At 41.2% G+C, this 16,869-nt stretch overlaps 1 protein-coding gene across 4 annotated transcripts in view; it reads left to right on the top strand.

The window, feature by feature from the left end:
- The first annotated feature begins 207 nt into the window (after nt 1–207).
- Nucleotides 208–16,869, top strand: part of epb41l4a (erythrocyte membrane protein band 4.1 like 4A) — a 50,186-nt gene continuing 33,524 nt past the window's right edge. For 3 of the 4 annotated variants that reach the window (XM_018736615.2, XM_018736616.2, XM_018736614.2), the window contains exons 1-3: nt 208–444; nt 963–1,132; nt 15,710–15,814. In XM_018736615.2, the coding sequence (XP_018592131.1) occupies nt 363–444; nt 963–1,132; nt 15,710–15,814 (357 nt within the window). In that variant the 5' untranslated portion in view covers nt 208–362. The other variant, XM_018736617.2, reaches the window with a different exon arrangement.

Here is a 16,869-nt window from a genome sequence, read left to right as displayed (position 1 = left end):
ATACATGATGATGGAGATAAATAGGTAATATGATAAATGTGGCATTTTTTATACGGAAAGATAATATTGAATAAGTCCTGCTCTACTAGGGCGGTCCGAGTCCCCGACAGGTGGCAGAAGAATGTCATCCATGGTGGCGACCGCCGCCCGGAAGGCGGGGTTACCGTGTCGCCCTAGGAGACAGACACTGCGCTTCTTAGCAACCGCTCGAGCGCGGCTGCGTGTCCGCACTTCCGCGCCTCTTCACCGCGTTCGGCCACGGTGCCGCCAGCGCACCGAGAAGGAACGGAGGAAGTTTACACTTCGGGAGAGACATGATCATGTGTTGAAGATCCCGAGGAGAAGCCGGCCGGAGAACCCATATGCGGACCCGGAATAGACGGTCCCGAGTCGGCGGCGGGCGAAGTGCGTTTAAAGGAAAACCGTCCGGACCGGAGAGTCAGAGTGAGGAGAATCGCCGCATTTTAGGTAACACTAGACTAGTAGTAAGAGTCCCACGTTTGCTCTACGACGTGGTCTAGTGTTAAACTGACCGCTGAAGGCCATAGCCTATATAGCCAGTCTGCGTTGTTGTCTCTTTTATGAATAAGAGGCCGAATTGAAGTTAGAACAAAAGAAACGGTGGAATCAAAGAAAGAACATTTTTCTGTGGTTTTTGTGGGCTATCATATTAAAACGTCGGATTATTTTTAATTTCGAGAACTGTGTGATTTGCTTGTTTTCTCTGGCAACGCGTTTACTTTATTTAGATTTTTTGCGCTATGCAATTGAATAAATATATATTCACGACTATATGGTGTGAGAGCTGCTGAACCTCCTGTATTAAAATTAAAATAAAAATAAAATACAGTACCACGGCACGATGAAGTCGCGCTGCTGGAAATGCCGCAGCGTCATCATTTAGATTAATGAAGGATTGATTGATCGATCGATTGACTCCACTGAATGATGGACTTTTCCAGGTTCCACCTTCCTTTGCTTCGTCGGACGGTCGGTTTTGACAACCGTGAGAAAGCGCGCCCTTCCCCCCGAAATGGGCTGTTTCTGCGGCGCTCCGGAGGAGTTCTACTGCGAGGTGCTGCTGTTGGACGAAAGCAAACTGACTCTGACAACCAAGCAACAGGGGATAAAGGTGAGACCGGGCCCCCGACCCTCGCCTCGGTACTCCTCTCCTGTACACCGGTGTCCGCAGCAGCCCCACGGGGTCGGTCGCGCCGCATGAACACACCTCTGACTGTCCTAAGGGTGATGTTCCAGCCTCTAGAGTCTAGGCTATGTGTGGTGCCTTCCTGAGAAGATCAGTACGACTTGGGGGTTTTCCTCATTATGCTCTCATAGTTGAATCATTAAGCATTGCATTTGTGCTGGAATAAAAGGCTGGACGTGCAATAGCTTCTCCACTGGAAATGGGTGCTTTGACATTTATATTAGGATGGTCAATACAGATGGCGGCACACTGGTGCAGCGGGTAACGCTAACGCCTCACGGCGACCGGGTTGTGCGATTGTGAGTTTGAAACCAGATCAGTTTCTCTGCAGTTTAAATGTTCTCCCGTGACATGTGTTTCAAGAGTATGTTGAAGCCAATGTGTGTGCAGGCCCTGTGATGTACCGGGGTACCACCCAGGTACCCTGCTCCGTGCCCTGTCCTTCTGGCATAGGCTCCAGATCACTGTGACCCTGCCCTGAACAGACTTGCCATTCATGTAAAAGGCAAATCATAAAGGTTGAATGAATGAAAGTGGTTAATGAAGTCTCTGCTGTTTCATTTCGATTCCTCTGATCTGTATAAGCAGTGATGTGTTCAGCGAATAGTGAAACAGGGTTGCAGTAACTAGAAGATGGCAGGTTTTCAGTCGTCTTTGAATCATTACGTAGTGTATTTACACATGGCACATAACCAGTGTTCCTCTGGTTCTACAAGCAGGTTTTGTAATCTTGGATGGAAGTGTCTGCTTGGCAGCTTCCTACCTAAGTGAAAATTAAAGCTCAGTTACCTTTACAGTTTGACGGTTATATGTCAACATGTCAGCTGGATTTAGCTTATAGAAAACAGCATAGCTCTCTAACTGCTTTCATTATCATAAAACCCAGGAAATTACATGTTTTTAGGGATAGAGCCTATTTTCATGCTTCTGCAATGAAGAGTAGTTGTGTGCTTTTTTGCGGTAGCCAAATACAAAAAAAGACTTACAGTTTTGTTCCACAATGGCATTTTTGTGTATCTGGAATCCTCCTAATTGATCTATTAACTGATGACAGCACAGGCGAAAGCAGCTATGACCTGAAATTTTCAGTGCGAGAGGTACAAGGAAAAGGGTCCATTCACTGAATTGGTAAAAATCCTATCCAGGAACCACTTGTTATTGTGAATGAAGGTAGAAGACATTTTCCTCTAATCAAGAAAGACACCAACAGGACATATTAAATACAGATACCGCACCATTCTCTCAGTCCAGAGTTATTGTTTTTTAAAAATGTCTGGCTTCCACTTATGATGTTTTGAAAGTAGGTGCCTTGGTCAATATTGTAAACGGAAAGTCTCGCTCCGGCTGCAAGGCATTGTTTGCAAATTACCCGTTAGATCTGACATAACCTGAAAATAAACATTTCAACGGTATGGAAGGTGTGTCAATCCAGTCGATAACCGGTTATTTTTATGTGTAACCAATTTAAATGTAACCGGTCAATACACATAAAAACAGCAGAAAATGGTGGTCTGCAGTTTGGAATGAGGTGAAATGAGGTGAAGTTTAATATGTCAAAGTGTTTTCATTACTGCTAGTATAATGACACTATAGATCCAACATATTTTTACCCTCTCTGTATGCAAGTGAATGTAAATATGCATGCTATCTTGGGTAAGGAGGGGGTGCAGTGGCGCAGTGGGTTGGCCCACAGTCCTGCTTTCCAGTGGGTCTGGGGTTCGAGTCCCGCTTGGGGTGCCTTGCGATGGACTGGTGTCTCGTCCTGGGTGTGTCCCCTCCCCCTCCGGCCTTACGCCCTGTGTCACCAGGTAGGCTCCGGTTCCCCGCGACCCCGTATGGGACAAGCGGTCCTGAAAGTGTGTGTGTGTGTGTGTGTATCTTGGGTAAAGGAGTTCAACTGGCTGAACTTTTTAGATAAAAAAGAATTAGGCGGAGGGGGTGTGGTGGCGCAGTGGGTTGAACCGCAGTCCTGCTCTCCGGTGGGTCTGGGGTTCGAGTCCCGCTTGGGGTGCCTTGCGATGGACTGGCGTCTCGTCCTGGGTATGTCCCCTCCCCCTACGCCCTGTGTTACCGGGTAGGCTCCGGTTCCCCGTGACCCTGTATGGGACAAGCGGTTCTGAAAACGTGTTTAGTCTCTTTGTTGGCGCAGTGGGTTGGACCGCAGTCCTGCTCTTTGGTGGGTCTGGGGTTCGAGTCCCGCTTGGGGTGCCTTGCGGCAGACTGGCGTCCCATCCTGGGTGTGTCCCCTTCCCCCTCTGGCCTTACGCCCTGTGTTGCCGGGTAGGCTTCGGTTCCCCGTGACCCCGTCTGGGACAAGCGGTTCTGAAAATGTGTGTGTGTGTGAATTAGACGGAGACTGAATGTTTACCTCAGACTTGTCTATATGTATTGGGGTAAAATGCTTGGCCATTCTGATGTTTAGTTGAATAACATTTACATGTGCATGGAGCAGCTGGTAGAGTAGTGGTTAGAGCTGCTGCCTTTGGACCCAAAGGTGTCTGGTTTCAATCCCACCTCTACCTGTAGTACCCTTGAGCAAGGTACTTACCCTAAATTGCTTTAGTAAAATTCCTCAGCTGTATAAATTGATAAATAACTATAAGTCACTTTGGAGAAAGCATCTCACACACACACACACACTGTCTGAAACCATTGTCCCATGGGGGGGGGGGGGTCACAGGGAGCCAGAGCCTAACCCAGTAACACAGGGCACAAGGCTGGAGGGGGAGGGTACACACCTAGGACAGGATGCCAGTCCATTGCAATGCACCCCAAGTGGGACTCAAACCCCAAACCCACTGGAGAGCAGGACCTGGTCAAACCCACTGTGTCCCCACGCCCCCCAATAAAACATCAGCTCAATGGATAACATCTTTACATGGTTTACATTTTACAGATGGATGTCTGTACAGATGTGTACTTAGTTGGGCAACTTAGATTAAACACCTTATATGAGAGTAAAATAATGGGATCCATTGCAGGACTTGAGCTTCAAATATGCTCTTTTACTGTTGCGCTTTCCGTTTGCGCTGGCTGGCTGATTTCTTTTATGTGTGGCAAGAGATTATAGAGATGAAAGTAATTTCATAGGGTGCAGAGTTCTGCTAATCGGACTAGAGGTTTGTTTAAGGATAAAACACAAAAGTTCAAATGCAACACTCATTGTAGTTGTTCCCAAGGCCCGCGGTCTATTGTGTGGAAGTCGGGTTAGCCAGTCGCCGACTCGGGAACGTCGTCTCTCCTGCAGCTGTACCATAATGTATAGCTGAGTGTCATTGATAAACAGTCGTAGTGTTTTGTGCTATTTTGAATTGGTTCTGTTTTATCTGTGTACATAAAGCCAACAATGCCTATTTTAATGCGAAAGGGATTGAAACAGGGGTCATGATGGCGCAGCGGGTTTGGCTTGTTCCTGCTTTCTCGTGGGTCTGGGGTTTGAGTCTCGCTTGGGGTGCCTTCCGACGGACTGGCGTCCTGTCTCGGGCGCGTCCCCTCCCCCTCCAGCCTTACACCCTCTGTTGCCGGGTTAGGCTCCGGCTCGCTGCGACCCCCGCTCGGGGCGAGCCATTTCAGTCATTGTATGCATGTGTGAATTGAAACATAGGCTGTTCAAATAAAGTGTTTGTGAATGCACATTAAGATTTTATCAAGCTTAATTTGTGGCTCCCACTATACCGCTTGGCCACATGAAAGGCTCTTGCTATTAAACAGGAGGTTTGTGGCCCCAGTGTTGGAGGATCAAACAAGGTTAAGTGGTGTCTAGCGCTGAGCTGAACCCACACTGTAGCAAATGAAGCAATTTACTCCTTCCCTTTTGTGCCATGTGCTTATACCTAATTAATATACAGAACACATTACACATTCATAACTACATAATAAAACGAGAGCCAGAGGATAAGAAAACCTCTGAATATTAATGCAGACAGTGCTGATGTCTGCAGTTCCTTTTGCTTTTGTCGAGAGTTTTATGATCTTTTTGCTTTTCTAGGGGAAAAATAAAGTATGGTTGTGAAATGCCATATCAGTTTTGCCAAAACATCTATTATTAATGCTGTGTTTTGTTTTGAATAATTATCTTTTTTTTCAGTGACAGAACGTTTCGGGGTAACATATGCAAAGATATCTTCCGATTTAATTAAAAATGTCACCCGTATCGGAAGAGGAATTCAAATGCTAATTGTCACTGAAAATGATGCTGGGGTGTCAGAATTGTCTCACTCATAGATTTTCATCATCAAATTGTGCTGTTTTTCAGATGCGTTAAAACAACACATAAATGCTTTAAAAGGTGCCATCCTTAAACAGATTTAAAAGTGCTTTAATCCGCATAATCTGACATGAGAAGATATCTGTGAAATTATGACGGTGCTAGGTTGGCAGAGAGCCATTCTTGGTAGCCTTGTTACAACTGACCAGCAACACCTGAGCGTGAATGTAGCTTAAGAGATGAGCATGGAAATCTGTGGTATTGTTTTACCTGCTTTGTAGGGGTGGTATTCATTAGGCACACACAACCTTTGTGTTCGCTGCCAGGTAGGAAACAAACCTCCTTCTATTTTGGCGCTCGGATCACTACATCAACCTCCTCCTGCAACTAGGACTGCCCTCCCCTACCATTTCTATAGCCGGTGTCGCCAGGGTTCGGTAAGCAAGCATGTTCACCAACGTGTCATCAATTGTACTAGTCTCTTGCTCTTGGGAACAGAAAGTTGTCGGTGAGATCAGGTGGCTGTTTCTCATCTAAATGTTAATGGTACATTCTAGCCGAGTTTAATCAGGTATGTTGCATCTTATAAACCCAAATCATCAGTTGTTTTAGTTCTACTCAGTAAAAAAAAGAAAAAAAAAAAAAAAAACCGCCAGAGCATGACTTCAGATCCAGAAGGGTGTCATGTTATAATAATGTCCTCATGACTATCAATGACACTATAAGTATCAGAATCCTTAACAATGATGAACTTTTTAAAAAAAAAAAAAATCTTTTATTAATGAAGGTTAGAATTTTTAATTTAACTAAATATTTAACAATGTCCAAATATCAGTTGAAGTAATAACTAAATCATACTTCCTCGACGCTCTTTCTTCCGTTAACATTTGATGTTGTGAATAGTTACTTCGATATAGTCCTTAATACATGGAAAGTTTACAGTATTCTGTATTTGTAGTGTTAGCAAAGAGGTTGCTGGATGGGTAAATGCACAAATCAGGAACGCAGAAGGGACTGCTGGAAAAAAAAATTGAGATTTCTAGAAGTGGATTATGTCGATTCTCAGATTCAGTCACCTCCGAAATGTTAAAATATCTAATGTTTGTGAATGGTGATCTATATTAGATATAAATATTCAGTTTTCTAGCTTAGCTACACTCCCATTCCTTGAGAAAAAGCACCATACAGTGTGGCCATTTCACTGCTACTGGGTCTCTTTATAAAAGGAAACTGTTCATGGGGAGAGCTTGATTTTGTAGTGTTTGTTTGTGTTTTTTGTGAGTTTTTATGTCTTTTTTTGACACCCCATGTTTTTCTTTCCTCTCTTCCTTGTGTTCTGGAGCCATCGTGCCTTTTTCTTTTCCGTTTATGTAAAGATACTGATTCGTGCTGCATTTTCATTATGGAAAACCAACTAAGACCACCCATTGCTGCTTCGCTCGCATCTGTTCACTCCCTGTGTGTCACAATTACCACATCTTTATGTTCAGTCTAACTTGCATCTCGCACCAGCATAGAAAGCTCATCTTTACAGAGGAATATATGTTAGTTTAAATAGTTTAAATGCATAACGGCATCAAAATGTCACATCATTCAAGCTTGCAGTGGCTGTTAGTGATTGAAAACAGCCTGGTAAAGATATATAGATTAAGCTGTAAAGCTCTATGTCAGATGATATCTATTCTATATTTTCTAGCTTTCAGTTGTAGCAAAGTATATTACTTAGAACTCAGTTCAGTACGTAGTGCTCGTGGCTTCTGGAGTCACTAATGTTGTGATGGCATGCTGCAAAAAATGAAGACAAACAAGTTTATTTATAGCCGCATGGTTGGAAGGGATAAAAGCTTGCAACAGAACTGTGATGGCAAAGAAAGTGTTCATTCAGGTGACAAATTTCCCCAGAGGGACAAGGCTCTTCTCGGTCTGGCAGATTTCTCTTTGAAATGGGCTGAGACGAGCCTCTGGGAACGGCAGGGCCTGACCTGGCATGTCCCTGAAGTGTCGTGCAAGACATTGGCAGCAGCTGGTCCCCTGCCCAAGGCCCTACCTTTGCCTTTTCCGCCATAAAAAAAGCTGAACTGAACAAGACCGCGCCTGAATTTGACATTTTGTCACCTTCTCTGGTCAAATAGATTTAAAAGCTAGTAGCCTAGTGGTTAGAGCTGCTGCCTTTGAACTAGAGGTTGCAGGCTTGAATCCCACCTCTAGCTGTAGTACCCTTGAGCAAGGTATTAACCCTAAATTGCTCTGGTAAAATTACCTAGCTGTACAAATAGATGAATATATACACACACACATTGTGTGAAACCACATGTCCCAAGCAGGGTTGCAGCAAGCTGGAGCCTAACCTGGCAACACAGGGCGCAGGGGATACTCAGGATGGGATGCCAGTCCGTTGCAAGGCACCCTAAGCGGGACTTGAACTCCAGACCCACCAGAGAGCAGGCCCCAGTCAAACCCACTGTGCCACTGCATCCCTCGATGGATAAATAATTGTAGGTTAATTTACGCTGTAAGTTGCTTTAGAGAAAAGTTTTAGTTGAATGAATAGATGTAAAAGAGAAGCCAGGACTGAAGGTTTGGAGGAGGAGGAGGTGGAGTATTTTGTCCTTGGTCACTGGGCTGTCTGTAATACAGTAAGACATGACACAGTGCTGCATAACACAGACAAAAGCTCTACTGAGTCCAGCCTGGGGCTCTGGGAGACTTTGCATGTGCCACAGAACCATTCACGTGTTGCTACCATAATGAAGATTAGCAGCCTAAAAACAACATTTCTACCCTTAAAGGAGTTTTTTTTTCTCCCCCTGTTGCTTTTACATCTTATTCTTGGGCATTGATTAATGAAAGCACAGAGCTTTTCAGCAGAGGTTCCATTTGTATTTCTGCACTGCATGATTCTGCTTTCATTTATTTTTTATTGTCCATGTGCACCATACCCATTTTTGAAGGTGACTTATGAGCATAGAATGATCAAAATGTGTTTATTCCAAGGGTGGGGTGCAGAAGCCTTGACAAACCTGTTTACTCCCAAAGACATAAATTTTATTGGAACACTGGGATAATTAGCAAAATTTTTTTTCAAAAAAGCATGTCCCCTTCTGCTGTAAAGTATTTCACGCTCAGATTTTTAAAGTTTTTAAACTTGAGTTTTGTAAGTGTATTGAGTCACAATAAAAGTTTGACTAAGCGGTACTGTTAATACAATCCAGTTAACATCCCCAATAAATTATACTCTCACACACCTCCGGCATTCAAACCTCCCAACAAGGGTTAGTGGTGAGATGATTCATGCATTCTTTAATGAGAATTCACAGCCACACATTAAAAACAGGTGATACACTTCTCATGCGGAATTTATATAAAATATATCGGTATTTTTTCTTTTTGAGGTACATTTTGTCATCAACTTTCTCATTTCCTTATCCGTTTGACAGATTCTGCAGTTTAAGCTTTATTCAAGAGGCACCATTTACATCCAGATTTCCTTAAGATGTATATAGTTAATGCACCATGAAACTTGTTTGCGCCTCTGGACAGTGCATGAGCTGGCATGTGTCTGGATCGTGTTGTGTGATGTAAAAGTTATGGTGGAAGGAGGTAGTTATGGCACTCGAAAATAAGGTAGCTCTTAAGTCGCTGTTAGAAGGGTTGTGTCATGTTTCAAAGCAACCTCAGGGCCTGTCAGTAGAGAATAATTTCTAATATGAACTGATACATGGACAGCATTTTTACTGAAGAATTTGATTGCTCTGCGATGGACTGGTTTCCCATCTGACGTGTACCTTGTCTCATGCCCTGTGCTTCTGGCTCTGGACCAAGGTGCTCCTGCATTGCACAAGTGGTTAGTGAAAATTTTAAAAAGGGGGCAATGTATGTAGTCAGAGTATGAGAATTTAAAATTTGCAGGTACCTTTTTATCTTGACAGTCAGCAGACCTGTGCATATTATATTTGCCACTGCATAAGCTATTAAAGATCAAGCCTCACAAGCCCCCTTTAGACTTCAACAAATCAAGGAGATAGATGGGATTTAAGTACAAGTCGTTATGTCTCTAAATACAAAAATTTAAATCCTCCTGAGTTGTTCAGCTGTTTCCAGTTTTGGGAGTGGAGCAGAGCAGCTTTCCTGATCAGTCTTTCTAATAATGGGGAAAAAGTGTGTGCTTCCCATGTTAAGAGGCATCATGGTGGTTCTGTTGAATGCGCGCATTGAAAGCTGCATCGCAGATGGACGTAAACTATATAATCTTCTTTGGCATTAATACCCAGTGGAAATGCACCCCTGTACTGACACAGAATGTTGAGGGATGTGTAAATACCCAGAGAGGGCTCGCTCTGACAGATGGCGAAGCCCGATTTTTATTATGACACTGATATTCCAGCTTAATAGCGGCTTATCGGAAGCTGCTCTTTTGTTACTGCAGCCCGTCTCTGATGACTGGATTTGTCTAGAGAGTACCACTTCTCTATCTTCAACCTCCCATCAGGCAGTCTGAATCAAAGTTTAATGGAGAATATGATGTGGATTAGCATATCCCAGTGGTAATTGTTTCCATTTCGAAACTCAGGCACCCTTTCATATTCCTGTGCTTGAATTTGAGTTGAGTGTTACCTGGGGTAGGTTTTTTGTTTTCTAAAAATAAAATCAAAGCTATTTTACTTAGCCATTTTACTATGAAATGTATAGGAATAATCATGGTACCAAAATAAAGGCATTGATTTTTTTTTTTTTTCTTTCAGTATTTCTTTGAATGTAATGATCAGTAACCACTCCTGTCTACCAAGTCTTGCATTTTTGTTGCTAAAAATTATAATTAAAAAAACCCTGCTAAAAATATTTTTATAGAAATTGTTTATGTTGTATATTTAATATGGCAAATCAGGGTAAAATGGTCCTGACTGAGCAATAGTATTTCTTTATACTTTCAGTATCAAGCAGTCATGTATACAAAGCTATAAAATGTTGATTAAATTGTCATGAACTGCTTCTTCAGTGTAGACTTGTGGTGGTCCAGAGTCTATTCTGGAAGCATAGGGAGTGAGACAGGGTACAGGATGCCACTTCTTCGCTGGCCAAGTTATACAACTGATGGTGCTCAATGTTGTCTGAAGCACACCGAGGCATGAAGAGGACATTGTTCAGCTGTAATGTGAACTGAACTGTGTTCAGGTCACATCTTTGGCAGAATCTCAGCAAAAACCATATCATCAAAGGTTGTTTTGAAAAGGACCTTGTTGTAAGTGCTGTATCAGTGGGACACCACTTCACAGTCTTCTCGGGGATGAAGCTTGATTATTTTATTGTTTTATGCATACTTTTCCTGAACTCATAAATAGCTGGGTTTCCTGGTAGGCATGCTGAAATTCCGTTGTAATTTAGCAATGCCAGGTTTGCGCTGACTTTTTTTTTTTTTTTTTTTGACAGATGCTTGATAGACGGGCTCAGCTCTGGTTTCTTTTTTTTTGCTTTGTTTTTTATTTAGTCTGTGACAGCTGCAACCCCATTCCATTTCTCTCTAAAAGTAAAGATTATGCTCACGGTCCCCATTGACACACAGCCTACAGCTACATTGACTTTCATTCAGTGCTTTACTCCTTTTTTGACAGCTCTCATAAAGAATTGCCCAAAATTCAGCTTCTGAATGCCAGCAATGAAACCTGATTTAATACTGATTTACTCTAAGTAATTATAATTCTGTTGTGGATTAAAAATAACAAATTACCTAACTGTAACTCCTTTGTCTGCATACCAAGTTAATACATTGCTTTTAATGTTTTGAAACTAAAGTAAGCTTTTGGTCTGAAATTCTTCTACAAAAAAAAATCCCATAGTCTGGTGTTCTCAGTGTTTGGTAGTTTGTGTGCGTGGTAATTGTTTGCTCACTAATATTTACAGCCAGATATAAATAAATAGATCACTAACAAAGTTTAAGGGAGGGCCTTGCATGTAATTTAGTCATATCAGCTCCCATATTGCCAGGTGGGGGAGCATTCGATGTCTGCTCCCTAAATAACACTTCTGGGTTCTTGAGTTAAATCGTCTGAATTACCTGCCAGGGATATAATCTAATTTTGCTTCAGGCAAGCAGCTTTTACACATGAATAACATATGAACATTTTATTCGGTTTTCTGTTTACTGAAAAGCAAGTTATTCATGAAAAATGTGTTTTAAGTTGTACCTTAGAGGCATGTACGCTCTTCCAAATCCATAAAAACGTCTGCAAATGAAATTATAACTTTTCTCTTGGTTTTTCTGTGCTTTTTAAAGTTTTTAACTCGTCCGAGCATAATTTATTATTTCCCAGACTAGTTCACCCCTTCTCCCAGGGCGATTGTTCTGCGCTGTGATTTATTCCTAAATCAGGCATAATCAGGCTGGCTGCTCTGTGTTCTTTCTGTGGCATGTGACCATTCTCCTGTTTGTTCTTAAATTACAGCTTAACAAGAAGGTGAGCAAGTCTGTGTAACCAAGTCACAATGCGTGATGAATTTATATGAATCATTGTAAACCGCAATCACTGCATATGGCTATTAGACACACAGGCAGGTACTTAAGGGAACATTTTGGCTGGTGTTAGCCCTTGTGTAAGCCCTGCACAGAAAAAGAAGAATACACTTGAATGAGTTGTGCTAAAAATGTTAGATCCCCCCCCTCCCCGTCCCCTTTTTGTGTATTTAGGTAATCCCATGTTTTTTTAAAAAATATTAGTACCTGCAGAGAATTTCTTATCAGAGGGAAAGATATGAGAGGAATTCTGACAGCAGACTTGGGAGGTACTGAGTTGAAAGCAGGGCTTGGCAAGGCAGCTGCAGCCAGTAAAGTATTCGCTTGCCAGTCCCCATTTGGAATTAGACTTCTGTGCAGCAGTGGTTCATGCCATCCCCTGTGTTCACTCCTCCCCCTGGGGGGACAGCACAGTGTGCTGCTCCTGATTTACTGCTCCTGTAAGGATATTCATATCCTACAGGGTGTGGGAGATGTCTTGCTCTGTCCCAGGTGTGCTTCCATACACCAAGTAAGTCTGGCGTCCCATCACGTCATTGCAGTGCGAGATTTCTGTGTCATGCCCGACATCTCCTGTGGCATCGGAGACAATGTTGAGTAATCTGAGTAAGAAAACAGCTTTCACCTTGTCTGCTGCGAAAATGAGAGCATGCAAGATGGTGTCTGGAGGGCTGGATTCATGTTTACTGTTCACATTGTCCCAGTGGCGGGAGTGTTGCAAAGGGTGTTTAAAAATCACCTGGTGTTTTGGTAAAAACACGTGAAATATTTCAGATTATGGGCTATTATTTCACTACTTTTTTTTTTTTTTTTTTTTAACACATACATTTTTCCTGTGGTGTTTCCAACTATACACTTATATAACCAGCTATCGGTTATCAGTAATTTATCTTTGTCACCATGTTGCTGTAATGCCAAATGGGGAACATTGTTGGGTTTGTATAAATGTACTTTGTAGAAATCACACACACACACACACACAAGCTGAAACCGCTTGTCCCGAGCAGGGTCGCGGTGAACCAGAGCCTAACCCGGCAACACAGGGTGCAAGGCTGGAGGGAGAGGGGACACACCAGGACGGGGCTAAAAAAAATATTTCCCTAAATCAGGACTGGAGTATAAAGGTGACTATTTATGGCCCGATGTAAATAAAAGCCCGATAAAGAACTGTGTGCAAAGCTAGACATGGGTGTTGGTGCTTGAGGTCCAGAAAAAAGACACCCCTAAGACAGAAGAATAAAAATTTCCTTAATTATTTGTCCTAAGGCGTTATTGTCCCAGGAGGATTTGACCCACACTCGTGGTTCCTTGATCCCTTTTTTTCTTCACACTTGACACAAAATTCACTAATACCTAATATTAATAATCAATTAAAGCATAATTATAGGAATTTTTTAAAAAGTGAAGGTTGTATGTTGTTCACATGGAAGCGCAGACAACCACACATGAATTTGCAGCCAAGGTGTTACGTGGAGGGGGAGAATGACGGAGACGAAGCGCTATACCGACTGCGCGGAGCTGGTAGCTGTAGAACCACAGATTATCTACACCTCGTTCACCTTCAGTTTGCTTCTTTTTCTAACGTCTGTGCTCTTTTGAAAAACTTATCAAGTGCTGTTTGGCTGTCTTACCTTTTTCATTGTAAATATCTTTATAACATGAAAAGGCCACGCAGACTGTGTTTGACACGTATGTAAAAGTTTTGGTATTGAGGACCTGTGATACAAAAGAATTTAAAGCCTTTTCTATCAACCTGAAACCTTCCACTCATGGCAGCACTTACTGTTCACATTTGTCATTTGTCAACTCGTTGGATGAACATTTGGCACGCAGGTTAGATTAATACACGCATCCCATTTTCAAAAAAATTAGTATTAAATATTTCTCAAATGTTTGTAACTTGAGGAGTTATTGTATGTACCCATTTATATATTAGGGTAATTTATTACTGCAGCAGTTCAGGGTAAGTACCTCACTGAAGGGTAGTTGAACATTCATTCAGAGCACTACACAGTGCCTCTAACAATATTATGTTTGCACGCTTCGCAGGGTGAAAGCTGTAGGCGCTGATCTTGGAAACGTCATTTATTTATATCATAAACGTTCTTGAGCCAATTTATCAACATGTCTCTGTCCAGGATGCACCTTGTCTCACACCCTGTGCATCCTAAATATACTGCAGACCTCTATGGAATTGCATGAGGCCAAACAGTTATTGATAAGTTAATTAATGGAAATATAACATAAAGAAACAAGCTTCAAAAACATTAACTTTTATAAAATATATTGGTGTTTCCATCCAGAAAAATACATTGATTTTTATTTAGATATTTTGTCGAAGAACCAATTAGTTAAAGAAGAAATAATATTTCAATCCCCTAAAAAGTTGATTTTACAGCACGAATTAATGCAGTTATTTGAGAAATTGGTGATATTGATTATATAGTATTCAAAGAAACTTGACAGTATGATTTTCCTCATGGTGAAAACCTTCAGCAGTTTTATGAAGGCACTAATGTTCTATCACTGAACATGTTACTAATGTACTTTTGCAGTCATTTATGATTGCTGTTTAACATATGTTGTAATAATGTCCTTCCAAGATATTCTTTTTGCCACACCTAGATGAAGTCTCATATTTTATCTCTTAGCAACAGCACGTTAGGGGTAGCAAAGTATTTGCGTTCTTTTGTTCTTGGAAACAGAAAGCAGGGATCTGAACTGGGGGTTTTTGAATACTTCCCAAGGTGTCACATTAGGCTTATGCCACAACCATTTCCTGATAGCTTGTCATGCACACTAAATATTGAAATCTTGTCATCAATAAAAGTATTGGATTTTGTGTGATTTGCATTAGAACATTACATTGTGCTATTGCATGTCTTGGTGACAAGAAGTCTGCTTTTGATGATAGAAGGATCATATTTTTACATTATGCAATGTGATAATGTAAAATATACTTATATTGTAAGTAGCATAAGTATTGGTTTAGGGTGTTTTACTGCATACCCTAAACAGAAAAACAATGTTTAAAAACTGATATGAAGGCTATTTTCAGTCCAATCCTTACATGCATTATTCATGAAATAAATGGGGTAACCATAAGTGTGCTATGGATTGTAATGAGGTTAAACCTCAATTAACCACTTTGATACTGTGGTCCATGTCTCATTCAGGGGTGACCAGGCGAAAGGCAGGAGTGGGTAGAGTTTTGCATTTTAATTTTCCTTCTTCCGGTACTGGAATTTCAAACTAACAGAAGTCCTGTAAGTAAGCACAAAGAAAATAGTTATACAGAAAAGCCAATAACAGATTCTACAAAATACTGAAATGTAGAAATTGTACCAAAATCTAAACGGCTTAGAGGAATAAAATATGCAAGTAAAACATGTAAAATTGCACCTTGAAGCTCCAGTTAACTATTTTGAAATTGGTGGCTTAATTGGAGAAAATGTTACACAATGCTTAAGAATTTGTTTTTCTAAAGCTGCTTTTTATACAGTACATTACATTTTCTTGTTAGCGTTCCTTTACACCACCAAAAAAATCAGAATGTCTTAATGAAAATCATTGCTGTCGTGTCACTTGTTATAAAGAGAAAAATCAGGATTTATCTTACACTTTAGCCTACGAGTTATTAATGACTCACCAAGAGTGAAGTCAGTTGGACTGTTTTTTTAAAGAAGGAAAAAAAGCCCACAAAGAAATGTCAGTTTCATTGTGTGCGTTTTTGCGATTAGCACCTCACAGGGTAAACAAGCAAAGCTATGTGCATTCTTTCCCACAGAAGTCAACCAAGGGGTCAGTTGTCCTGGACTACGTGTTCAGCCACGTGAACCTGGCAGAGACAGATTACTTTGGTCTACGTTACTGTGACCGCAGCCACCAGACGGTGAGTAGGAGGGGACTGGGGGGTCAACAGGAAGCGCCTCCACTAAACCCTTTTGTATTCAAGTGCAGTTTTTTTTTAAATGTCATTGCATTCCTTTCGGGTTATTTCACGCCCTTACTTTTTAATCTCTACCTGCTCCTCTGTTTTTTCTTCTCTAGTCAAAGAGCGAGATAAGTCTAAAATATTTCTGGAGGTCTGGGGAACTTCTCGTGGAGCATTAAATTGTCTAACCATCAGATGTTATTTAGAAGGTGTGATGCTCATGGGAGGGAGACAAGAATGATAGTGTTTGCCCGAAGGCCCAGAGGTTACACAGAGTGCAAGCCTGTAAAAGCACACAGTGCTTCCCCCGTACCTCCAACACTGACTATCCCCTAGAGTTGCATGCAGAGACCTCTCCCAAGTCACAGTTTACAATCCTTGGCACATCATTTAAAAACCTTGTTAGCATAATATTTATTATGATTTATTTGTTATTTAAATACATTTATTTATATTATATCTGAAGAAGACTAGACAAAAATGTTGACCTGAATTAAGAATGAAGCCTTTGATTTTGACCATTCATATACGTTGCGCTGCTCAGATTGCGATGTCTTTACCACCATTGCGCAAATGTTTATTATTTACACGTTTCTGTCAGCATGAATGGTTCTTTACAGATGAACTGTGCTTATTATGAATTCTGTAATAATAATTGCAAAAATTTAAAATCAGGTTTAAATTATTTTACCTGATTATGGTAATGCAGTGCATTTCAGGGAATATCAAGCATCATATTCAGCATCTTATTGTTATTCTGTTTGCTGTCCTTGAGTAACAGCTTGCTAGTGGCAGATTTCATTGAATGATGTTATTATATTTAATTATATTAAATTTCCTGTAGAAATGCTTTAAAAGCAGAACGTGGAGGTGGCCATTTGTTTTCAAAGAAATGCTTGAAGCTGTTAATATTTGTCAAGCGCGACTGCTGCCGGCACTGTTTCAATAAATGAAGCTTTTTTTCTTTCTTTATAATTAATGTTGCTCAGTTATATAAGTCCATTTAGAACTAT

The sequence above is a fragment of the Scleropages formosus genome, chromosome 6 (assembly GCF_900964775.1).
Source record: "Scleropages formosus chromosome 6, fSclFor1.1, whole genome shotgun sequence".
NCBI classification, from domain to species: domain Eukaryota; kingdom Metazoa; phylum Chordata; class Actinopteri; order Osteoglossiformes; family Osteoglossidae; genus Scleropages; species Scleropages formosus.
Note: the sequence above shows the minus strand (reverse complement) of the source record. Positions and strands in the feature narration are given on the sequence as shown.